Source organism: Diabrotica virgifera, chromosome 8, assembly GCF_917563875.1.
Source record: "Diabrotica virgifera virgifera chromosome 8, PGI_DIABVI_V3a".
Classification (NCBI taxonomy): Eukaryota; Metazoa; Arthropoda; class Insecta; order Coleoptera; family Chrysomelidae; genus Diabrotica; species Diabrotica virgifera.
In genome coordinates this window covers 549643-577151 of record NC_065450.1, presented here as the reverse complement: position 1 = coordinate 577151, position 27509 = coordinate 549643, and the positions used below count along the sequence as shown (strand labels likewise).

Here is a 27509-nt window from a genome sequence, read left to right as displayed (position 1 = left end):
CGGCGTTTTCGCTAAGCACGGCATATTTGTAGAAAGCTCCTTTCTCTTGATCGGTTGCATGTTCTGTCAGTGCTTAGCACTGAATCAGTGTAATGTGCTTTATACGGCACACAATTTATACTTTTATAAAATCGTTTTTGCCAATTACAAGCAATTTATTGAATAAATGATAGTAAACACAGAAAATTAAAAAAATAAACTTAGTAGCGAATATTTATTTAAAATTAAAAAATAAATAACTAACAGCCTTAAACAATTTACCAAATTTGTCGCTCTTCTCCTTGTACTTATGCTCTATAACAGCATCTAACCTTATTCTGGTAATTAGAACTTATAATTCTTTACTGACTGGTAATACTACTAATAGTAATGATGGCCACCATGCTCAAGTGAACCACCATAGGAATGACTTGACAGTAGTGAACCATGATTACCACCATGCGCCAATGATCCACCATAGGAATGACTTGATAGTAGTGATCCACGGTGACTATCGTAGCCCAGTGATCCACCATAAAAACTTTTTTCTAAAATCGGAGACGAATAGGCAGACACTGGTAACTCAGAGTGATAATAGCTTTTACTTTTAGTAACATATGGCACTACATGTGGCGAATGCGATGCGTATTCCACAGGATAAATCTTTTTCGCACCCACTGGAATACCTACCGTCGGAACTTTTGATTCTGCATAGTTAGCTAATACTTGAGATGCTATTCCGGCGAAAGCTCGTGTAGCAAGTGGTATTGGTCTGGGACGATGTACATACGTTTGAACAACTACTGATTTTGTAACTTTTGGATGATGAGAGTGAGAGTACTCGTATACGCTAGAGGCGTTGGTACAGACAACAAGAGCAAGACAAAGGAAAGCCTGAAAATAAAAATGTATAATTAGTAAATGTTGAATGGGTTGCATATGAGAGTTCATTTTGAGTGAAGTAAAAAACAGACGTACTCTCAATCATTTATTGTAACTTCCGACGACCGGTTTCGCTCTCTAAATTATGCAGAGCATCTTCAGGTCAACGGTTACAAGTCACTAAATGCTACAAATAAAAACCAGAGTTAGAACAATGTCTGGTTGTAAAAGATGCTAAAGATCCAAAGATCAAGCCAATATTGAACAAAATAGGGGAGATATGCCTGAGACGGCATACTTTTTTAAATGTTTTGTAATCCATAATCGATAGAGTTAGTCATGTAATAAAAATCAAAGTCAGTGCTAGGACCATTTACGTAAATATAACATTATGTTTCTCAACCTACATATTATAGTATTTTTCTGAAAAAATAAATTGTAAAGTATTACATGTGCCATATCACCCTCATACATGTGGGTGAGATGCCATACCCTTGAAATAAAGGCACTAATCTCGACATAAATCACAAATAAAGTTTTTGCAGTCTTGGGTACACCAGCACATTCGGAATATGACCACTTGCCACAAATTTGGCATCTTAGTCAGTTTCCTCGAGAACGAGATAATTAAAAGACGCCATCACAAAAAATGCAAGCAGCATCTTCCTCTTCACTTGTTTCAACTTCGACGGAATCGATTTTGTTGGTTCAAATTCCTCTTAAAACGACCCATAACTGTAACGAGCATGTAACAAAATTAATGCAGTGTAAAAACGCATAAGGGTGAGATGGCATACTTATGCCATCTAATCCACCTACTTACTATGCCATCTCAGGCAACATTGCAATCAGATAGTTTTTTTAAATTAATTTTTCTTAAGCACATTTTTAAGATATAAATCGATACAGGCGTGATAGGCATAAGGTAAAAAAACACCACAAAATTTAAAAACCTAACTTAGGTGTAAAGACTCGCGAATTATAATGTGATACAAAAAAAGCCAATAAATATATTGTCCAACTTATTAAACATTCCAAAGGCTACTGTTGTCAAAACAAAAGTAACATGCATAAGTTCAGCAATGTTGACAAATTCTAAATTGAGGAACTGAAAACTGTCACACTAGGCACCAAATTTGAAATAGTTTAAGAAAAACGCGTGATATGCCATCTCAGCCAGTATGCCGTCTCAGGCACATCTCACCTACATAAAAGTAGTTAAGACAGCAGACAAATACATATGCATGTACACTCGGGGCCGGTAACAGACGTCCCCAAGCTCACAAACACATGCAGATGTATGCCGTCTGTAATCATGCAATGATAACGTGTCGTACTTACATTCGGTTACAAGGAGCTACTTCTTGAGTATTCATTAACATGATATCTTGCTTAAATTATGCTAACGGGATATGGTGAAATAGACGGAGAATGTTGTAAAAGTTAACAAGTTTATGGAAATTGGAAATTCTTGAGGGTGATGAGATAGTTGGTGAAAGACAACCAAGAGTTGTTGGTGAGTTGTTGGTTGTCTTTCACCAACTATCTCATCACCCTCAAGAATTTCCAATTTCCATAAACTCTAAGATTTCATGTTAATGAATACTCAAGAAGTAGCTCCTTGTAACCGAATATAAGTACGACCAGTTATCATTGCATGATTACAGACGGCATATATCTGCATGTGTTTGTGAGCTTGGGGACGTCTGTTACCGCCCCCGAGTGTACTTGCATATGTATTTGTCTGCTGTATTAATTACTTTTATGTATATTGTTCAATATTGGCTTGATCTTATGGATCTTCAGCATCTTTTACAACCAGACATTTTTCTTACCCTGATTTTTATTTGTAGCATTTAGTGACTTGTTACCGTTGATCTGAAGATGCTCTGCATACTTTAGAAAGCGAAACCGGTCGTCTTAAGTTACAATAAATGATTGAGGGTAAGTCTGTTTTTTACTTCATATAATTAGTAATTATTATCAAAAATTTGTATTCTTCGCGTCAAGATATAAGAAATTTGGCCTGACGCTGGTGGGATGTCCCTACCGATTAAGTATCATAATAAATAGTTGACGTTACTAATCCCTCAATTATCTTTCCGACAGCTGGCAATAGTTTTGGAACGGCTACTAGGGCCGGACTTTATATTATTTACAGAACTGACTCGTTACCTGCCAATACAAATAAATTATTAAAATTAAAATTTCTAGACAATGTATTAAAAATTTTAAATTGACAAAACAACTGCTGTCCCAAATTTAGTAGCCAATCGGTGTCACATGTTGTAGAAGAAATAAAAAAGATTTCCCCAACACTGTGGCAAAATTGTATTTCACATGTTATAAAAACGGAAGATCATTACAGAACATTAACCTCACATATTAAACCAATAATTATCTAATTAACATTAGATCAGCGTTTCCCAACCGGTGGGTCGCGATCCACTAGTGGGTCGCGGCGTGGCTCTTATAGTATCTGAATAACGTACATATGCGTATTATGATGAGTGTGGGATGGGTCGCGAATATGAAAAAACATCAGAAGGTGGGTCGTCAGACATAAAAGGTTGGGAACCACTGCATTAGATGATGACGATTCTAGTGAAGAGGACAGCGATAGTGACATAGAGTTGTAATTTGTATTTATTTTTTTCCGTCTTAACTTCAAATTTTATTTTTCTATGTTAAGTATTTTCTGTTATTATTTATTCTGTTATCTTTTTTAATTCTGATTTTTGCTACCACTCTTTTAATCTTTTGTTGTTATTATCATTATTTTCTGAATTTCTTCAATTTGTTCATTTCTCTAATTTCATTGTACATAATGATATATTTAAATTTATATTTATTATTCCAACCCCATTCAAATATTATATCCATAATACTTGAAGACTTGAACTTTTTTTGTTAAGGGGATGGGTACGAACTTTCGGCTTTAAGCCGTTACGTTATTACCGAGGGCCGAAAGTCCCTGAAAACTTCTATAATGTTTATTTTAATAAGTTACAGGGGTGAAAAACTAAGAGAAAATTTAGTGTGATTTTTAATTTCAAATATCTCATTGAAAAGAAACTTTCAATTCATTCCAAGGGACTTTCGGCCCTCGGTAATAAAGTAATTTTTCATTCTGCGTTTAAATTTTTCAAAAATACTTACATATTAGTTTTCTCAGGATTCGAAAAAAAAAATGATTACATTTAAAACAAATTGAAAATTTTGACAGGCGTCAAAATTTTACATTTTGTTCCTTTCCCCTTAATTTAGCGAATCCGCTCCTGGAGGGATTGTTTGTTATTATGATACTAAATCGGTAGGGACATCCCACCATCGTCAGGTCAAATTTCTTATATCTTGACGCAAAGAATATATGGATATTATTATAAGATATATTTCTCTTCCAAACTTTCTTAGTTTTGGGGTTAAGCCACGTCGGTATTTTGATTTTCTTTCGGGGTAAGCTTTATAATTCAGGGAAATAAGCAAAAACTATATAAATCATATTTTAAAGAGTAAAAAGGATGTCTTGAGTTTGTTTAACACGTTAACGGTCAGTGAGTCAAATCTATAAGCAAGTGTTGTGACACTATATCTATGGATTTTGCAAAGTAGAATAGGGAAAAATGGAACGTCTATAGACGTTGTGTCACATTACATCAATGAAAATTTGACGTCTGTAGACGTTCTGTCCGTCAACGTGTTAAAAAAGTTGTTTAAAAAATTTGTGACTAAAATTCTCGCCCAGCACTATACGCTGTGAGCTCGTACGTAGAGGGGAAATTTATAAATTCGCGAGCACAAGTCTGTAAACGTTTACTGGAAATTTACATAAATGTCAAAGTGATTAATTTAAAATTAAAATTAAAAACATTAATTATAAAAAATATTAGTTGGTCAAAGCTGTGGTATATATTTTTGGCTTAAATATACTTACGTTTTAAATACTCAATTTACGTTTTTTTGATGTTCCGTAATATGTAATTATAAATTAATCTTAGCGGCATCTACACGATAATTGTGAAAGTATCCGAAGTAAGAACTTAATATTTCATCAATAGAACGTCAAAATGATTAGCAAAATCTTAAAAAAATCTTTTAAAATTTAATTACTTTTTAGCGTTGTAAATATTAAGCGATATCAATTTAATAATAAAGGGCCTAGCCGGGTAAGATGATGAAAAGTGCTCCCAACTCGATTCGAATTCCATATAGGTCACCGTTTAGCATATATAGTGAAACTAACTTTCTGAAATTTTTAGCCCCCTAGGTGGTCATGTGACCCACCTAGAGCCTAATTAGGCTTTTTATGTTTTTATTTTTTATCTCAGCCGCATCGAGAACTATCGAAAAACTTTAAATAAAGAATTTGTAAGATTTAAAAACTTCTGTGCGAAAAAATTTTTTCTTTTTAATTTTTGGCGGGAAATTTAAATTTTAGAACGATTTTAAAATTTCAAATGAGTATAAAAAAATAACTAAGACATTCGTTTTCACGAAAAAAATATATAACGTGTATTTTTGTATAATATTTCACCCTGAATTTTTTCAAATTTTTAAAATTGGTGAAACGCACCTTCAAAAATAAAAAACCGCATTTTTTTGTTTTTTTTTGTTTTTTGATACAATTTTATACATATTTTTCAAAAAAGGTAACACCGTTACTGGAGCAGGTAAAAAATTTAAAAAGAATTGGGGTTTGCTTAATAAAAATTTTTTGTAACACCATCCATTTTCAAGATACAGGGTGTTGAAGAAAACAAAATTTTACACATTTTTTACGATTTTGCGGAAACTACTGGCAACATTGTAATAAAACTTGGCGGATTTTAAGAGGTAGTTATTGTGCATGTTTTGACGCACAATTAAGGATTTGATATTCATCATTGGCGCGCTTAGGGGTAATGGTCTGAACTTTTCAAAGAAAAAAAGATAGTACGCCACTGACATATTTCAAATTAGCAATCATTTTTAAATTCCTTATTCAATTTGAGATAAAAAACTATTTTATCATTTTTGCATACGAGGCGCCGTTTTGCTGCAAAAAATTAAATATCTTAACGCTTCCAAAGTATTCGAATTAGTTTTTATAATGGACAAACGAGTTTAAATACGTATGTAGATGTAGAAACTACTAATAGAAGTTCGAATACTTTGTAAGGGTTAAGATGTTTTATTTTTTGAATAAAAATGGCGCATTGTATGAAAAAATAGGAAGATAGATTTTTTGTCACAAATTAAAGGAGGAATTCAAAGAGGATTGTTAATTTGAAATATGTCAGTAGCGTACTATCTTTTTTCTTTAAAAATTCAGACTATTACCCGGATACGCGCCAATGATAAATATAAAATTCTTAATTGTATGTCAAAAAATACACAACAACTACCTCTTAAAACTCGCCAAATTTTATTACCAGTAATGTTGCCAGTAGTTTCGGCAAAATCGTAAAAGATGTGTAAAATTTTGTTTTCTTCAACGCCCTGTATATTGAAAATGGATGGGATTTCAAAAAATTTTTATTAAGCAAACCCCAATTATTTTTCAGTTTTTTACCTATTCTAGTGACGGTATTACCTTTTTTGAAAAATATGTATAAAATTGTATCAAAAAACGAAAAAAAAAAAAACCGAAAAAATGCGGTTTTTTATTTTTAAAGGTGCGTTTCACCAATTTTAAAAATTTGGAAAAATTCAGAGTGAAATATTATGCAAAAATACACGTTATATATTTTTTTCGTGAAAACGAATATCTTAGTTATTTTTTTATACTCATTTAAAATTTTAAAATCGTTATAAAATTTAAATTTCCCGCCAAAAATTATAAAAAAAAATTTTTTCGGACAGAACTATTTAAAGCTTGCAACTTTTTTATTTAAAGTTTTTCGCTAGTTCTCGATGCGGCTGAGATAAAAAATAAAAACTTAAAAAGCCTAATTAGGCTCTAGGTGGATCACATGACCACCTAGGGGGCTAAAAATTTCAGAAAGTTAGTTTCACTATATATGCTAAACGGTGACCTATATGGAATTCGAATCGAGTTGGGGGCACTTTTCATCATCTTACCCGGCTAGGCCCTTTAAAAATTACCGGTAAAAGTTGAATTATAATCCACTAGGAGCGACACCAGCGAAGCTGAGCGTATATCACTTTTTTTCATTGACATGCTAGCTATGTGTATGCCAAATGTTTGGAGCAAAACTTTAATTCAATGGACTAGTAGTGAATCTTTCTTCTTCTTCTTCTTCTTCAGCCTGTGTTCGTCCACTGCTGGACATAGGCCTCTTCCATTTGCTTCCATCGATTTCTACTCTTGGCAATTCTCATCCACTGCTTGCCCGCGACTTGTTTGAAATCATCTGCCCACCTCTTCTGCGGTCTGCCTACTCCTCGCCTGTTCTCTCTTGGTCTCCAGTTTGTTAGTCTCTGTGTCCATTTTTCGGGATTATCTCGGGCAACATGTCCGATCCATTGCCACTTGAGCCTTGCTATAGCAAGGCTAGTAGTGAATATTAGTTGAAAAATAATAAAATTAACGTATACTGGATTCATATCTCTGAATAAATTGAAGTCCTGAAAATGACTCTTCATGATGAATAGCAGTGCAGGGAATATTTAACTATAGTATTGGGTTTCAGACACGTCTTTGACAGTTGGGTTTGACAGAATGGGTTTGACAGTAACAGCAATGGTTACCAGAATAACAAACGAGGAAGTGGCTCAAGCGTTTCAAAAAATAAAGAAAGGAAAAGCAGTCGGACCAAATGACATTCCTGGGGAAGTATGGAGAGCATTGGGAGAGACAGGAATAAGTTGGCTAGCAGGTCTATTTAATAGAATTATGGAAGTTGGACAAATGCCAGATGAATGGAGAAGCAGTATATTAGTACCTGTCTACAAAAACAAGAGAGACATAGGTACAACAATGTAAAAACTGCAGGGCTATAAAGCTACTTAGCCACATCATGAAAATATGGGAGAGAGTAATTGATAGACGGATACGCAAAGAAACCGAAATATCCGATAATCAATTTGGATTTATGCAGGGCAAATCAACAACAGATGCAATTTTCATTATAAGGCAACTGATGGAAAAATACAGGAATAAAGAGACCAACGCTCATATGGTATTAATTGATCTTGAGAAAGCATATGATAGAGTTCCTTGAGAGATTCTGTGGTGGGCACTCAATAAGAAAGGAGTGGCTGGCGAATATGTAAAGATTGTGAGAGATATTTATGAGGGAGTAACGACTAGTGTTACGACAGGAGTGGGAGAGACTGATAATTTCAGGTAAAAGTAGGATTGCACCAAGGCTCGCTGCTTAGTCCTTATTTATTCTCATTAGTTTTGGACCAGATAACAGCGAAACTACAGGGTAGCATTCCATGGTGCCTAATGTATGCTGATGATGTAGTGTTAATAGGAAATAGTGATAGAGACTTAGAACAAAACTGGAACAGTGGAGACAAGCTCTGGAGGAAAATGTTTAAAACTTAGTAGGACATAAACAGAGCGTTTGGAATGTTCATTTAAAAATGAAGTTACTACAAATAAAATGGTACCTTTGGATGGTGAAATGATTGTGAAAAGCAATAGTTTTAAGTAGCTAGGATCGATATTACAGAGTAATGGAGAAATAGATGGAGATGCATGCAGTGAATTAAGGCTGGATGGATGAAGTGGAAAGAAGCGAGTGGTGTGTTGTGTGACAGAAAAATTCCAATGAAGCTGAAGGGACAATTCTATAAAACGGCCATAATACCGGCTATGATGTCCGGAACTGAATGTTGGGCAGTGAAAAAGAAAGAGGAACAACGAATGCATGTGTCGGAAAGGAGAATGCTTAGATGGATGAGTGGAGTGACAAAGGATAAAATTAGAAATGAGTATATTAGGGGAAGTCTAGGTGTGGCACCAATTAATGCCAAAATGAGAGAGCATAGGTTAAGATGGTTTGGTCATGTTTGATAAGGCTTGGTCATGTTTGGTTTGGATAAGGCAAAGAGAATGATGATGATGATTGGGTTTCAGAGAGGTGTGTTGATAATGGTTGCCGCATTCTCTAAAAATGGAACAAAAATACATTCTAATGCGACGTTCCCAAAGAGGCTAAAGGGTGGTGTGAACCTAGTTCTTCGACCCCGAAGCTCGTTAGTGTCTAGAAATCGACCAAGAAGATGCTGGCATCAGTTTTTTGGGATGCGAAAATAATTTGTTTGTGGACAACTTGCAAACTGGTAAAACATTCAGGACGATACCCCAATTCATACTATAAGCATTTTAACAATAGCTAAAAATATTGAATGACAATTTGGCTTATTGGAGCATTCCCATCTTAGTCCACAGTACATCGTCCTTTTTGGAAGATGATGACAAAAGTCTTAAAACTGCTTCGTTTGAAAGAGTCTACCAATTTCTGAAAAATTTTACAGTATGGACGCGTTGGGACACGACCTGTTGGACGCGTTTCCGTGCCCAGCGTCATTTACATATTTACGTTGTCGGAATAACGAAAGGCACTGTTCTGTGGAAAAAAATTGAACCTTGAAATGAAACTTCGCCTGATGAGATGTTATGTACTTTCTGTGCTGTTCTACAGAATGGAGTCATGGACGCTGAAAAATATTGATACCAAAAAATTAGAGGCATTTGAACTGTGGATGTATCGCAGAATCTTGAGAATATCATGGACGGAGAGAGTCACAAACGTCGAGGTCTTGAGAAGAATGAATAAAGAAAAGGAAGTCATATTTACGATCAAAAAACGAAAACTGCAATACTTGGAACACATTACAAGAGGCGAACTGCTTCGAATAATTATGCAGGGGAAGATAGCAGGAAAAAGGTCCATAGGAAGAAGACGAAACTCCTGGCTAAAAAATCTACATCTACGGGAATGGTATAGCTGTAGCAACAACGAATTGTTTGGGTCAGTAGTTTCGAAAATACGTATAGCCCTGATGATCGCCAACCTTCGGAACGAAGATGGCACTTGAAGAAGAAGGTTTTGAATTTTGGATGACAGTAGAAAAGTATTGATATACTGTGAACGTTAAGCAAAATATATATTAACAAAAGATACCTACTTATTTGTTCTAAATTTTGTAAATATCCTTTAAAATACTACAATATAATAAAATATATATAGTAGTTCTTGCAGATATAATGTTGCGGTACTTACTCTTAAATCCATGATACAATATCACCAAACAGCAATTTGACACTTACTGATATATGTTTTTATATACTCGTAAGTATATTAAATTCACACTAAAGTGTTCCACTTTCAATTTTTATCGAAGGTCCAATACCAAATGTTTAAAACTATTAATTTTATAAAAGCGAATATTGATGTTAGGAAATATTTAGAAAAAATGTACATTTTATGCAATCCTCACTGATAACATTGAAATTATAATATATTAAAAATTTTACCATCCAAATTAACCTTCACAATTACCCTCCAAATAGATTTTATGCTTTATTTTTGTAATACACACCCGTTAAAGAGATTAGTTTTGTATTTTTAACGGATTAATCATTTGACATTTACATTTACGTTAGATTTTACCATAAAATCACAGAAAACTTCATCATCAAAGTTAAAAATGAGCAAAATGAATATTTTGCCAAACCAAACTGCCAGAATTAATATTAAAGGTTGCTCGTCCGCAAATGTAGAAATTAGGAGGGGAGTTTGACAAAGATGTGTTTTGTCACCCCTGCTATTATTCCGAGTTTCTAATACGGACGAGTAATTTCAATGGCGTAAACATCAGCAGCATCAGGTACGCCGATGACACGGTGTTGATTGCGGATTCCGACTTGGCTACACAACGACTCATCTACAGGACCAACTGGATCTGTGAGCAATTCGACATGTTAATAATCATTAAGAAAACCCAGGTGACGACAATCCGAATAAAACAAAATGAACCTCAACCTTGCACAATAAACAGAAATATTTTAGAAGATTTCAATGAATTTAAGTACGTGGGGTGTTGGATCATTAATAGCAGCCTAAATCCTGATCTTGAAATAAATTAGATAATAGAACAGGCCAGAAAATCTTTTGAAAAAATGAACCGACTGCTATGTGAATCTCGAATTAAACACGATATTCAACTACGTTTATCAAAATGCTACATCTGGTCGACTTCTCTCTATGCAGTTGAAACCTTGAACCAGTGAACCCTTAAAACATCAACCGTAAATACATTAAAGGCCTTTGAAATATGGATTAACTGGGGAAACCTCAAAATTTCATGGACATCGCATACCTCAAAAGAAGATGTGTTCCAAAGAATAGAAAAACGAATATAAAGAGCAAAGAACGAGATCTTTTCAACAAAGTGAAAACTGGAAAAACCTCATACCAAGGCCACATATTAAGAAACAAGGCATAATAATATGCTCATCTAATAACGAAAGAAACTATTAAGAGAAAGAAGGGAATAGGAAGGAAAAGACTATCGTGGTTAAGAAACATCCTACAATGAACAGGACTAAATTTTAAAAAGCTAATAAAAGCAGCTGAAGGCAGATAATAATTTGCAATTATTGTAGTAGCCAAACTACATTGAGGGAAGAGCACTTTAAGGAAAAGAATAATGTTGACTTAGAGAATGTCAAGTGCTGCTAAAATATAAAAGATTGTTAGAAATATAGAGGCATATCCCTTATAGGTGTAGCAGTAAAACTATACGAAATAAGAAAAGAAAGGAAATTCAGGATAGAAATAACTGCAACACAAACTAGAGGAAGGACATAACGGATTGAGAAAAGGATATAAAACATAAGACCATCCATATATTCCTTATGCAACATGTAATAGAAAAAGCATTAAAGAAAAATAAAGAAATATATTGCATTAGTTTTTTAGACATGAAAAGAGCATTTGACTCAATCGAAAGGAAAACTACATGGGAAAGCCATGAGAAGCAACTAAAAGTGTATATTATTAAAGCAATAAATACAATAACGACACAATATATGCAATCGCTACCATTTTAAACAAGGCAAGGTGTTAGACAAGGAGGGAGTTTAAGAGTATTTTCAAATTCTATCGGATTTATCATTAATATAATACCTAATTTCATCACAATATATATCGCCGGTCCGGAACAATAATGACGTAAGTGCAAAGGATCCCGCAGAAACCTTATGGGAAATGGGTCTCTGTCAAATGCTCTGAAACTTTGGGTTCTGGTAATCCTTGATGTGTAGAACAAAAGACTCAATGGGCGCGTAGCTCCAAAAAATCATAGTTCTAAGATATAAGCCTTTGAAGTTATAGGTACAGTGAGGACGTTTGAGTTGGAATAAATTCATTTTCTCGAGAATGGGCGACTCTGAAGATAAATTACGAATGTGGTCGATTTTTATTTTTAAATTATAATTTTTTGGCATAAATATCATACTAGTGACGTCATCCATCTGGGCGTGATGACGCAATAAATGATTTTTTTTTAAATAGAATAGGGGTCGTGTGATAGCTCATTGGAAGGGTTATTCAATTATCTATTCACTAATTACATTAAAATAATTTTTTATACAGGGTGTCCAAAAAATGTTTTTAATTAAATTAGTTGAGACAAAAGGATGTACATAATTTATTTAATTCGAAATACATTTCACTCTTGTCCGAAAACATGAAAAAAATGTTTATTTGATAAATATTGTTTTTCGCTTAAATTTAATGCCACCCACCTGCCTCTTATCAGTTTGAACATTTAATTTAAGCGAAAAGCAATGTTCATTTTAAAATTAACATTTTTTCTGTTTTCTGACAGCAGTAAAAAATGTATTTTGAATTAAATAAATTATATACATTCTTCTTTTTGTCTCAATTAATTTAATTCAAAACAATTTTTGGGCACCCTGTATAAATGATTATGTTAATGTTTACATTCGTGAATAGAGAATTATATAACCGTTCAAATGAGCTATCACACGACCCCTATTCTTATTAAAAAAATCATCGATTGCGTCATCACGCTCAGATGGATGACGTCACTAGTATGATATATAGGTATACCAAAAAATTGTAATGTAAAAATAAAAATCGAGCTAATTCGTAATTTATCTCCAGAATCGCCCATTCTCGAGGAAATGAATTTATTCCAACTCAAACGTCCTCACTGTACCTATAACTTCAGAGGCTTATATCTTAAAAACAAAGTTTTTTTGGAGCTACGCGCCCATTGAGTCTTTTGTTCTACACATCAAGGACTACCAGAACCCAAAGTTTCAGAGCATTTGACAGAGAGCAATTTCCCATAAGGTTTCTGCGGGGTCCAGTCCTTTCGTCAATTCCTATTTATTGCGTAACTAATTTCTAAAATACCGTGTACAGATGATACAAACGCGACAGAACTGTAACTATGTGCTAAGGTAGCTGAGTAGTAGTCGTTATTGAAATACGCTTCATTTTAGACCTTGTTTCAGATTAATAATGACGCAACTGTAAATAGGGTTGAAAATGGGGGCATTAAATTAAGATATAAGATAATGAAATTTGAACCAATAGAGATATATCTAAAAGCCACAATTGTAAGAATAAATGCCTTATTGATGCTCCCAGACTGTTACCCTGTATTTAATCACAATTTTAAATATAAAAATTTTTTAGATGAATAACGACGCAACTGTGGATAGGGTTGAAAATGGGGGGATTAAATTAAGATAATGGAATTCGAGCCAATAGGGATAAAAATAAAAGCCGTGTAAGGATAAACGCCATGCCGATGCTCTTTGATGATTACTCCTTGTTTAATCCAATTTCAAATATTTAAAAATCATTTTTTTTGCTATCCTGAGAAATTTCGCTTTTTGGTGTTATGTCATTCTTATTCCGAACCGGCGATATTGTATCATCTAACAATAAAACTCTGAAAACTTTAGTTTTCTATACTTCCACAAAATTTATTACAACTAAATGACTACAGCTGTTTCGGCAGAGTGCCTTTCTCAATTGATGATCCATAGTGTATCAATCATAATTTCAATACTTGTATAAAAATGGGCGTCATTATGATACAGATTTTCATTAGGATGCAGAATTTTAACCTTTGGAATCGCGAGATAACGTTTTGTCTGGCTGTGGCACATGCGCAATAAGTAATGTCGTGGGAAATGCATAGGGATATTGAAAATTTAACCTTAAATTAATTTTAATAGTTACATAATTTAATCATACCAGTATTTAATTTGTTTGTTATTATTTTTTTTTAACTAAGTTAATGGCACTGGCGTAGCCAAAAGGCCAGTCATGTTTTCTGATAGTTTTATCAAACATTGCTTACTTATACCTACATTTATATACGTGGTACATTGAGTAACAATAATTTGTATACAATTCAATAATGGTATGTTAGGAAATGCCTAATAATTTTGTTTGCGTATTTTTCTTATTATTTTTTATGTATTTTTTTTTTGTTTTTTTTATATTATTATTATTTTTTTTTATTTTTTAGTACATATTTTATTTTGTTGTTGTTTGTCTTTTTTATTTACTTTTTTAATTATTATTTTCGGTTTGGGCTTACAATGAAAAATTTTTTTTGTCTGTCGCAATACTGCTTACAATGTAATGTTAGTAGATTTTACATAATGATATATAATATTATAAATACTATTATCCTCTAATGTCAATAGATTTGAAACATTTATTGGAAATTTCATATTGTAGGATATTAAATTTTGATAAAGCTTGTCAATTTCTAATTTTTTTAAAGGACATTCTAAAGTAATATGTTGTAAATCGGCAATTTCATCACACAGACATTTATTATTATCTAACAAACCTATTTTACATTTATACACTGGAAATAAGGCATGATTACAGCGCATTCGACTTATAATCGAAAGTCGAAAAGAATGTGCCTTACAGAGTAGACGTGGTTTTGCGGTGCTGCGATTAAGTATTGGAATATGTGGTAAACGTGCACGTATAATTTTGAAAATTTGTCTGTAAGTGGAAGTTATGACCACGGACGTAAATACATAGATACATAGAAATATTTTTAGCTGATTTTTAGCTGATTTGCAGTAAGTTTTTATAAAGTTTGTTTTGTTAAAATGGGTAGAGATGGTAATAGAAGTCAAAGTGGTAAGGGAGAGGATGAATTGCACTCAGTAGTTAAAGACCTTGTTGTTAAATTGTGCACAGCAGATGAGTTTATCCTCAAGCTTACCGAAACTATAACTGGGATTATCGAAGAGAAATATAACGAAAAAATTGCCAAACTTGAAGAAGAAAATCAAAGTATTGTTAGAAAACTTCAGCAGCAGGAAGAGACAATCAAATCTCTTGTTAATCACCAAAAGAAACAGGAACAAATGGGGAGAAGCACCAACCTTAGAATTTATGGAGTTCCTGAACCATCGGGTCCTGAAAATTTGTCTAAAACTATGCTTGCTATATTTACAACTACAATGCATCTGTAATTAGATGAAAGAAGTATAGAGTTCTGCTATCGACTGAACAAGAAAGAAACCCACAAAAGTAGACCAGTTTTGGTGAAATTTTCCTCAAATTATTATAAAAATGTTGTTTACAAAAATAAAAGGTCACTGAAGTCTACAAATATAATAATTCGAGAGGATTTAACGAGAGAGCAGCTAAATATTGTAACGGAGGCAGTGAAAAAAATTAATGGTTCAGGTGTGGTTTGGACAAATTATGGTCAAGTTTACGTCAAACTGAATGGTCAACAAAATGGTAGAAGAATCAGCTCACTGGAGGATGTCGCTAAACTACTTACTTAGTATATAATGTATTATTATTATTCTCTATTTAATGGCTTTTGAAATTAACAGATAGAATCATGATGTTTGTTATTTTTATCTTTTACGAGCATAACAATGTTAAGGATTATATTTGCAGCATTTGACCAATTGAGTTGTTCCCGTTACTAGATTTTTATCTAGGTGGAACAAAAACTACAAGAACTACAATTTTTTGTTTAAGTTAGATATCGTTTGTTTTGGTATTGTTTTAATTTCGAACTCGAGCATTTAAATTGTTTAAAATAAAACAAAATGTTTAAAGTAGGTTGCTGTAATGCAAGATCATTAGTAACTTCATTGCAAAATATTAAACAAATAGTTTCGGATAATTCTTTAGATATTCTTTTAATATGTGAAACATGGTTGAAATATAGTATTGTTGATGACCAATTAAATTTTAATAATTATAAATTATACCGGGCGGATAGAAATTGCAGAGGTAAAGGAATATGTATATATGTTGGAGATGGATTGCGTTGTGAACCACTTATAAGTAGGCAGGATTATATCTGGGAACAGTTATGGATTAAAATTACGGTTCATAAAAAAACATTTGGAATAGGTGTAATATATAGACCTCATGAAAAAAATTTAAATTCTTTTCTGGATGAGTTTGAAAATAGTCTAATTGATATTGGACCAACTGTAGATGAAATAATTTGTATGGGTGATTTTAATTTAGACTTGTTTGACTATGACAATAGTAGTGTTAAGAATTTTTATTCAATTTTAGAATCACTGAATTATTGTCAATTGATAGACGTTCCTACTAGAGTCACTGCTACATCTGCAACACTTCTAGATTATGTAATAGTACAAAAAGGAGCTGCAGTGGAGGGGGGTGTCATACATCATAACATCTCAGATCACTCTATTGTTTATTGTAAGGTAAATGTAGGTGGTACATCGCAACAATCTAAAATGTGTACATATAGAAGCTTTAAAAATTTTAATCAAGAATCCTTTCAGGCTGATTTGTTTAATACTTCATTTTTCAGAATATATGACCAGGAAAATATTGATGCAAAAATATCGTACTTAGTTAATTGCTTAAATAATTTATTTGATAGACATATTCCCATAGTTACCTCTAGAGTCACTAAAGCCAGAGCACCATGGATGACATATGTCATCAAAATTATGATGAACGAGAGGGACAAAGCTTTAAGCAAATTTAAAAGGACTAGATTACAGAGACATTTAGATTTTTATAGACAAATGCGTAACTTTACTAATCGGGCTATTGAGAGAGAAAAAAAGGCATACTTTATACATCAATTCAATAATAATTCATCAAAAGAAATGTGGAAGACACTAAAGTTGAATAAATTTCTTCCCGATAAAAATAAAAATATTCCAGAGGATTTAAAAAAGCCTAACGATCTAAATAATTTTTTTATAAAATCTGTTCCTAATAAAAAACCACCCCAACATCTTTTAAATTTTTATAATAATAATAGATTACTCAATGAAAACTTTGTGTGTGTGTTTATGTTTTATTGGCACTGGTTTAAGCAACCAACTGGCCAGTCAATGTGTTTTGAATTCTCTCTTTTACAAAATATATGCTTAGTATCTAAATTTAAATGAAAATTTTAAATGAAAACTTTAAATTCAATGAAAACTTTAAATTTAAGGAAATTATGCCTGGTTGCACCAACAGATCTTAAGCTCCAGCTTAGCTAAGCTCTACTTATAGATATGGCATCCTTGAGTATCACTTTCGTTGCATCATAATTCTAGATTCTTACCTTATTATCAATTATATCTATTATTATATTATGGTATTCTTATTGTAATATATTATAATTATATTATATTAATTCTTATGATATTCTCGACTTAAGCTTAAGATCTGTTGGTGCAACCGGGCATAAATGACTTGTTTGTTTTTAAGACCATATCAGATATAAAAACGAATGCGAGAGGGTGTGATGGTATAAATATTAAATTAATTAAACTTTGTTGTCCTCATATCGTACCTTACATTACACATATTATAAATTATTGTTTAACAGAGAATGTCTGTCCGGCGATGTGGAAGAGGGCAGTTGTGAGGGTATTGCCGAAGAAACAAAATCCAAAAGAAATGAAAGACTTGCGAGGTATCAGTATTTTACCTACTTTATCCAAAGTATTGGAAAGAGCTATGGAAATTCAAATAAAGGAATATATACAAAAATTTTCTCTATTACCTGATGTTCAATCTGGATTTCGCAAAGGCTTTAGTTGCACAACTGCACTTTTGCATATTGTCGATGACATACTTACGGCTATAGATGACAGAAAATGTACTATATTGATTTTATTAGATTTTAGCAGAGCTTTTGACACTATTAACCATGAATTAATGATAAGCATTTTAAAGTATTTAGGATTTTCCTATGATGCGTTGTTACTTATAATAAGCTATTTGGAAGGGCGACAACAGCATGTTAATATAGAAGGTCAAAATTCAAACTCTTTGAATATTAATTCAGGAGTTCCACAAGGCTCAATATTGGGTCCTTTATTATTTTCTCTATATACTTCTAATCTTCTCTCTAAGCTTCAGTCATGCCAAGCTCATTTATATGCTGATGACACTCAGCTCTACTACAGTTTCCCAATCGAAAATTTAAAAAACGCTAATGATCTGATTAATGCCGATTTAAAAAGATTTGTAGAAGCTGCTTTAAACCATTGCCTATGCATCAATTCCAGTAAATCAAACATATTAATATTTGGGCCAAAAAATCAAAGGGAATTAGTTTTACCATCAATCCAAATCCAAATTCAGGATTCAATTCTTGATGTTGTTGATGTGGCAAAGGATTTGGGTGTATTAATGGATTCAGAGTTAAGATTCGAAAAACATATAAATAAATTGATACAGCGTGCCTACGCTTCAATTAAGATTATATACGGTAATCGACATTTTCTACCATTTAATGTTAAGAAAGTTTTGTGTGAATCTCTTGTACTTTCAAATTTTAATTATGCTGACGCTCTTTACGGTCCTAATTTAGCCACTCACTACAAGAATAAAATTCAAAAAGTTCAAAATTCCTGTCTAAGACTCATATTTGGCATTCGCAGGAGACAAAGAGTTTCACATAAAATTAAGGAAATTGAGTGGCTAAATATGGAAAATAGAAGGGTACATCATACAGTCTGTCTCTATCATAAAATAATTCTAACAAAAAAACCGTCTTATCTTCATCGTAAAATCACGTATCGAACGGACATACACAACTTAAATATTAGATATAAAGGTTTGCTGGCAATACCGAAATTTAAAACAGAGATATTTAGAAGGTCTTTTAGGTATCAGGTATGTCATTTGTATAATTCATTACCATCAACAATAAAAGTATTAAACATTGGGCAGTTTAAATCCAAATCTAGAGACTATTTGTTTATTTCTCAATCATAATTTTGGTTCTGGACGAACATAATGCTCGAGCTCGAATAAATTGGTAAATGAAACGAAATTATTGTTGTTTTTATAATGGCACTATATAGATAAGTTTTTTTTTCTTTTTCGGGTTAAGTGGAAGAACATTTTCTGTAAATGGCGACATTTCAGAAAATGAACTTCGCCCTTTATTTCTGAAAATAATATATTATGTTTTATATAAAAATGTACATTTCTATATTGAAGAAATAATAAAGACGATATTATTATTATTAATCCGAAAAATTGAACGATTACATATATTCTCAAACCATGGTTTGTCCCTTATTTTTGGTTGTATATTCTTAAAAGACTGTCCTTTCTCTCCTAATTCATATTTTAGCTGCCAATTTTCCTTTAGTTCCTTTCGAAAAATTGGAATAAAGTCAGACTCTGATATTTTTGATCCGAGTGTTCTTCCATTTTTCGCACCATTTTTTGCTAAAGAATACACTTCTTCATTTTCATCTATACCTGAATGGGCTTTGATCCATGAAATATGAATTTGTTTTCCCATACTTAATACATTGTGATACAATTCCAAAATATCAAGAATTATATAATTTAAATTAGGATTTAAACAAAGGTTTTTAAGTTTTTCTACAGAACTTTTAGAGTCTGTGAATATAGCAAATTTATCATCTTCTTGTTCTAAACACATACTAATTGCTAGTTTTATGGCAATAAGCTCTGCACTGAAAATTGACAATATTTCTGGTAGTTTGTATATTAACTTAATATTTTTAGAAGGGTAATAAACGGCACAACCAACTCCATGTTGGTTGGTCCGATTTCGATCCAGCAGTATAAATTTTTCCATACTCCTTGTTCTTTTTGTATAATATCACTGTTTTGACACAAGTATCTAACATTAATATGAGTTTTTACTGGATATAGAAACATTTAATAGGGATAATTCCGTAAAGGGATACCATTGGATTGATAAAGTTGTTCATATCTGTGTACATTGGTAATAAAACTTTTAACTAATAACGGTGTTTTTTTCTTCTCCCAATATTTAGATGTCAAAACCATACTGGCTAAACTGGATATTTTAGATAATACCTTAGATTTCTGACAACTTAACTTTAACACGAATTTGTCAGACAAAAATCTTCTACGCAGGTTCAGTAGTGGTTCACCTGTTTCAGCTTCCATGACGTCTATAGGCGTACTTCCCGAGTATCCAATTTGATTCCGCTGCTGAATGGTAAAATAAAGAACCATAATCTAAAATAGATCTGACGAGTGTTTTATAAAACAGTAACATTATTTTTGGATCCCCTCCCCAGGAGGAATGACTGAAAGTTTTTAATAAATTTACACTATTTTCTGTTCTTTTGATTACATAATTTATGTGTTCTGTCCAATTTAATTTACAATCTAAAATTACTCCTAAAAATTTAGTAGAAGATTTGTAAGGAACTACATATTTTGATAACTTTATTTGAGAAGGACAACGAAACCTTTTTCTTGTAAAAGTAACTAATACTGATTTTTCTTCGGAAATTGATAAGCCGTTATTGAAAGTCCAATTGCCTAAATTTTTTACTGCATAATTAAGTTGCTTATGGCCTATCTCAATGGATTTGTGACGAGTGTAAATAACAATATCATCGTCATATTGCAAAATAGATACATTTTGTGGGATGTCAACAATTAAATCACTTGAGTAAATTAAATATAGTATAGGACTTAATATACCACCTTGTGGCAGCCCCATAGATGTTTGTCTGCATTCAGAGAATGAGTTATTTTCTCTGAAAAATAGATTTCTGTTGTTGTATAGAATATATACCTGTTTAGCTAGACTTTGAGGAATTCCCATTTGACACATTTTTAAATATAATATATCTAATTTTACGTTGTCATATGCCACTTTTATGTCTAAAAATAAAGCTGATGTTGACTGGTCATTGGAAAGTGATAGTTGAATATCTGTAACAATATTGGCCAGGTTTTCATATGCCGATTTTTTTTTTCGAAACCCGAATTGAGAACTATAAATAAGGTTATTAGATTCTAAAAAAAAATCTAGTCGTGATTTTATCATCCTTTCATATGTTTTTAAAACACATGATGATAAAGAAATGGCCCTATATGACGATGCTTGATTTTTTGGCTTTCCTGGCTTAAGTATGGGAACTAAAATATAGTTTTTCCATTGTGAAGGTATTTCGATAATATTTAACCAAATATCGTTTAGTAGATTTAGAAGCAAAATTTTTCCTGGTTTAGAAAGATTAAACAACATAGAATAATGCATATTATCAAAATCTGGAGCTGTATTAGCAGACTTTTTAAATGCCATATCTAATTCTTGTTTTGAAAACTGACTGGTGAGATAATTGACACTACTATGGTGTTCTGTCACCCCTGGACAGTCAAGAAAGATTGGATCAGGTGATACATATGGAGGAGTTAAAATGTTATGAAATTCCGCTCGCCATTCTTTTTGATTTGATTGAGTTTGATTAGAGATTTTGCGATTTTTAAAGTTATTTACCTTTTTCCATATAGTCTTAAGAGGTACTGATTTATTGAGAGATTTACAATAATTTATCCAGCTATCTTTTTTAGTTTGCTTAAAAGTTTTTTTTGCTATAGCATTAGTTCTTTTATATTCTAACAAATTATCTAATGTGGGATTATTCATAGATTTATGAAAACTATTTTTTCGTTTCTGTACTAAATACTGGCATTTTTCATTCCACCATTGTTTATTTTTATTTGAACATTGATTGGATTTAAATTTAGGTATGGAAAGGTTTGCTGTGGTTTCTACAATTTGTATAAAAGAATTGTATTCACCAATTCTGTTTTACTAAACTGTTCATGGGACTCCATATAATATATATCCCAGTTAGCCTTTTTAATATTCCATTTTCTACAAGATAATGATTTATTAATTTTGGGAGACATATATATTTGTGTAATGCATGGAATATGATCAGACCCGTAAAGATCCTTTAATGTTTGCCAATGTAGTAAATGTTTTATACAAGGAGAACAAATTGTCAAATCGATAGCTGACTGAGTTTGTAAATAATTTCATATAAATATAGCTGTTCCATCGTTTAGATATACAAGATTATTTCGATCTAGGGCTTTCATAAGTGTTATGCCGTAGCAGTCTGTGTTTGGCCCACCCCAAGCAATATTATGCGAATTAAAATCTCCTGTAAAGATTACAGGTGGCTTAAAAGAACTGAAGAATTGATCCCAAATATGCAACGAAATTTTAGTTTTTGGTGGAACGTATAGCGATACAATAGTAATATTTTTTTTATCATTACATTTTACAATAATGGATGTTTGATTACAATTATGTAGGGGAACAGAGATCGGTAGTTCCGTATACAAAAGTTTCCACTTAATAAGGATGGCCGTTCCACCACCACTGCGGTCTAAACAACAAGTTTTCTTTTCATCTAAACAACAAGTTGGCAAACAGAGAATTGCGAGTGTATTTTAATAACAAGCTGTTAAAACACAATAAATACCCGAAATACCTTGGGGTTACTCTAGACAGAACGCTCACATTCAGAGAACACCTGACGAAAACAGCAGCAAAATTGAAAACACGCAACAATATAATACAGAAACTCTGCGGCACTACATGGGGGTCCACAGCATCAACATTAAGATCCTCTGCTCTTGGCCTGATATATCCGGTGGCAGAATACTGTGCTCCAGTGTGGCTAAATAGCAGGCATACCCACCTGGTCGACACCCAACTAAACCGTACTATGCGTATGATAACAGGCACAATTAAGCCCACCCCTACAATGTGGCTACCTACCCTTAGTAATATAGCACCACCCAACCTACGCCGCGAACATGCATTGGTTAAAGAATACAACAAAATAATGGACAGTCGCCAGCTTCTAGTCCACAACGACATCCCCGATATTCTTGGAAACCGTCTCCGATCCAGGTTACCCCCTCTACAATCTGCTCAAGCGCTGCAGCAATCCAACTTTGACTTAAATACCCGATGGAGAGAAGATTGGAAAAGTAGGACAGATCCGCATTACCATAGTCTACCGGACATCATAGGGAAACCTGGCGAATTTGAACGTCCCCGTAAGATTTGGGCAGCCCTTAATCGAATTCGAACAAACTGTGGAAGATGCGCCGACTCCCTCCACAGATGGGGTAAACTCCCCTCGCCTTCTTGTGACTGCGTCGCTGCAAGACAGATGATCAGTCACATTGTTCAGGACTGCCCACGCAGAGCATACACAGGCGACCCTATAGACTTTGTAATGGCAACCGAAGGGTCAATCGAATATATAAAAAAATTGGACATCTGTTTGTGATGCATTGTATAATGCATAAATCTAAATATATTTTGTGATATACTTAAGCCATACGCTAAATAAATGCGGTCTAAACGGTCATCCCTCACAATATTGTAGCCAGGAAGATTAAAGTATTTATTGGATGTAAATCTAGTTTCTGACAAGCAAGCTATATCAATGTTTTTCTCATTTAACAAATATTGTAAATTTTCTTTATTTGAATTTGCCGATTTAAGATTCCATTGACAAAGAGTTATCTGATCCATGTTCAAAAATGTTATTTAAACTAGCTTTAATAATATTTGTAATTTCGTTTTCTTGTATATCGAATTTATTTTTGCTCTTTATTAACCTTTAACTACCCGTGCATCAAGTTATAACATAACTAAACGCGTGGCGTACTTTGTACGCCACCAGAAAATATACTTAAGAACAGTGGATTTGTTTTTATTTTTTTGAAAAAATACACTTAGTTGTTTGTTATAAACCTTATTCGCCATCAGCGAATACTTGGGGTTCCTTCGCAGTAAGCCAATTGGTATTTATAACTGGAATCTGATTCCATGATAAATAAAATAACTAATAAATTTTTTTTAAATGTGATTTTTTACATGAGAAAAAGTATTGTTTATAAAGAAAACTATATTTTGTGCCATAATCACTTAAAAACAAATGAAATATGTACTTATATTAACACTTATATTAATATAATTGTGGCGTATATTGTCCACCACCGGAAACAACAAATACTAAAATGTAAATTACGATCTTCCCAGAACGCCGATTATAACGAAACTAAAACCAATTGTAAAGCACATTCCAGTGATAGGTTAGGTAGATAAACAAAGTCAAAAATTAAATTTTTAAATATATTTTTAGTAGAATTCTTATATCTGGCGTACAAAATACGCCAGCGCGTGTAGTTAAAGGTTAAATTTATGGTTGATAAAACTATCTGAAAAATTAAGTTTGAAATTTCATTACCTTCGTTTTCGGAATTATTTTCTTTTTGAATATTGGAAAGATATTGTTCTGTGCTCAAAATTCCTCCTTTTTTAAACGGAAGGTTAACTGAACTAACAATGGACTGGTGCTCTGACAATGTAGGATCGGGAGATAAAGGATACGATCTTTTACTTTTTTTTGGAAAGCTGTTTAATTGTGCTTGAGAATATGAATGTGGATTTGATCATTGAGAAATGGGTCGCGTATCGGACTGGTACGATATTGGTGGAAATGACTTGGACGATGTAGACGGTACATGAACATTAACTGAATCTAATAATGAATTTTGTTCTAGATTAGAATTAACTATTTTATTATCAATTGTGGTTGTAGTTAAATGCTTAGATACTATATCAGCGTAACTTTCTTTAGAAACACTACTATTGGCATCTTTGAAGAAACAATTTGACTGTGACATAATTTGTTTAATTTTTTCTTGTCTATTATATTCTGGGCATCTACTAAAATCGTTTGTAAAATGGTTTCCATTGCAAGAAAAACATTTTACTGTAAATTCTTCTGATGAGCAGGTTACTGTGTCATGATTCTGAGAGCATTTCAAGCATCTTATTTTAGAACGACATTGCTTCCCATAATGTCCGTAACGATAACAATGATTACACATTACAACCCTTTGTTTATAAACGTCTACTTCGTAAAGGACCTTGTTTATTTCTACATACTTAGGTAGAGTTTGACTTTTGAAAGAAACCAAAATGGTACTTGTGTATTAATTCTATTTCGTTATTTGAATATTTTATTTTTCGATTCATTCTTTTAACAAATTCAGAGTAGAATAGAATAGAAATATGCTTTATTGCCATGAAAAATTTTACAATTTTATCGACAAAGCTTATAAATAGTAAAAAAAAAACAAAACAGTAACAATCCAATTTACTAAAATTACAAAAATCGTCAATAAGTTAACTAAAATAAATAAATAAATCGAAGTTAAAACAGAAATAATCAATTGCAAAAATTTAAATAAATTGCAAATCCATAGTCTACCTAATAATTAATAAAAAAGGTTTAAAAGTTAAAAAGTTAAGCTGCTGCATATGACACCCAAATATAGATAAAAAAATAATAAAAATACTACTTGTGCAAAGGGTACTGTAATTTCTTAGTTATTAACTAAAATAATCTTCTACTGAATAATATGGTCTTTCAGACAGGTAGGCTTTTGTCAGTTTACGGAATTTGGGAAAAGATGGTGCAGATTTTAGTTGTAGGGGGAGATGGTTGTACATTTTTTTTGCGGAATATAATATCGATTTCTTTACTAACTCCGAGGACGGGGTCGGCAAATAGACGTCAACCGTAGAATTTCTCGTGAAGTAGTGATGATTAGGTCTTGGTGGAAAGACATGAAGATGTTTACGAATTAAGCAAACAGTTTCTAAAATATACAAAGATGGAAGGGTTAAAATTCCGTGATCTTTGAAGTAACTTCTGCAGTGTGTTGTTCTTCTGAGGCCAAACAGATATCTTATAGCTCTTTTTTGTAATTTGAAAATAACATCGAATTGGGCAGCTGTACCAGAACCCCAAAAAGGAAGACCATAACGAAGATGTGACTCGAACAAAGAAAAATATGTTATTTTGGAAGATGCTAAATTGAGTTCATTCGAAACAGATCTTATAGCATAGCAGGCTGAAGAGAGTTTCTTCCGTAACAAATCGATATGGAGGGACCATTTAAGGTTGCTGTCTAAAAAAATGCCAAGAAATTTTACAGAATCAACGGTACTGATCTGGCTGTTATTAAGAGGTAAGGGTTGAAGAGCTCCTTTATAAGACAATGCTACTGTTTTATCTACGTTAAACAAGAGTAAATTTGAGTCAGACCAGGTTTTTATTGTAAGTAGATCAGAAGTTATAGTAGCATGAAGAGTTGCAATATTTGAGTTGCTCCAAGTGATACTGGTATCATCAGCAAAAAGAAAGATGTTTCCATCGATTTTTAAATTAGTGATGTCATTAATAAAGATAAGGAAAAGTAGAGGACCCAATACTGAACCTTGAGGTACCCCACATACAATGTTTTTGAGACTAGAGTCTTTATCATTTGCTCTAACCAGTTGTTTCCTATCTTCCAAGTAAGATTGGAACCAATCTAAAGAAATGCCTCTAATTCCGTAGAAATTTAGTTTTTTTATCAAAATGTTGTGATTTACACAATCAAAAGCTTTGGCATAGTCACAAAAAACGGTGGCAGTGCAAAGATTATTGTTCAGTGCTTGATATACCTCATGTAGTACAGAAAACATGGCATCAGTGGTGCATTTATTATTTAAAAAGCCGAACTGATTTTGTGATAAAATGTTGTTTTCAACTAGAAAGGACATAAGTCGGGCTTTTATGAGTCTCTCGATAATTTTGGAGAGTACCGGTAGTAGTGCAATAGATCTATAATTGCAGGTATTAGATATTTCATCACCCTTATCAAGAGGAATAATGATGGCTGTCTTCAGGCACTCTGGAAATTTACCTTTCTCAACAGAATCATTAATTAGTGAGATGAGGACTTCTAACACATTTTCTGGAAGATTAGAAAAAATTTTGATCGATAGACCATCAGTACTACAGGAAGATTTGCTTTTGATACTATTAATTGTTTGGATCAGTTCAGATTTATCGACTGGTTTTATAAAGAATGAATTCGAGACCTTTCTTGAATTAGGGAGATATGAAATGGGATCTTGTTGTGGCAAAATAGTTGATGTAATATTTTTACTCACATTAACAAAGTATTCATTTAGATTTTCAGGGTCTGGAAGGGAAAATGTTTGAGCAGTGTGGGTTTTATTTCGAAGATCGTTTATTATGGACCAAGTTTCTTTTGCAACACTTTTGGAGCTTCCCAGGCGGTTCTGGTAGTAGACTTTTTTAGCTGATTTTATAAGTTTAAGATAGGTTGCCCTGTACTTGATGATATATTCAGTGATAGAGACGTTGGTAGTAAATTTCTTGATATAGAGAAGAGAACGCATATTCTTGGAAGATATTCGGATACCTTTAGTAGTCCAGAGTTTGTGATGTTTTGGCTTAATTGCAATTAAAGGAAATGCTTTATTGAAGATACAAATAAGCTTATCTAAGAATTCACTGAAAT

The 27509-nt window shown here is 32.7% G+C and overlaps 2 protein-coding genes across 16 annotated transcripts in view; one reads left to right on the top strand and one right to left on the bottom strand.

Annotated features, from left to right (window-relative positions):
- The window catches only part of LOC114337883 (prominin-1), a 940102-nt gene that overhangs the window by 845450 nt on the left and 67143 nt on the right, over positions 1-27509 (top strand). The window lies entirely within an intron of this gene.
- LOC126889877 (uncharacterized) lies at positions 207-10117 on the bottom strand. Its single transcript, XM_050658582.1, has 2 exons — positions 10041-10117; positions 207-873 (listed from the first exon to the last, which is right to left on the bottom strand). The coding sequence occupies exons 1-2, from the start codon at positions 10050-10052 to the stop codon at positions 361-363; spliced, it is 525 nt and encodes a 174-aa protein (XP_050514539.1). The 5' UTR covers positions 10053-10117; the 3' UTR covers positions 207-360.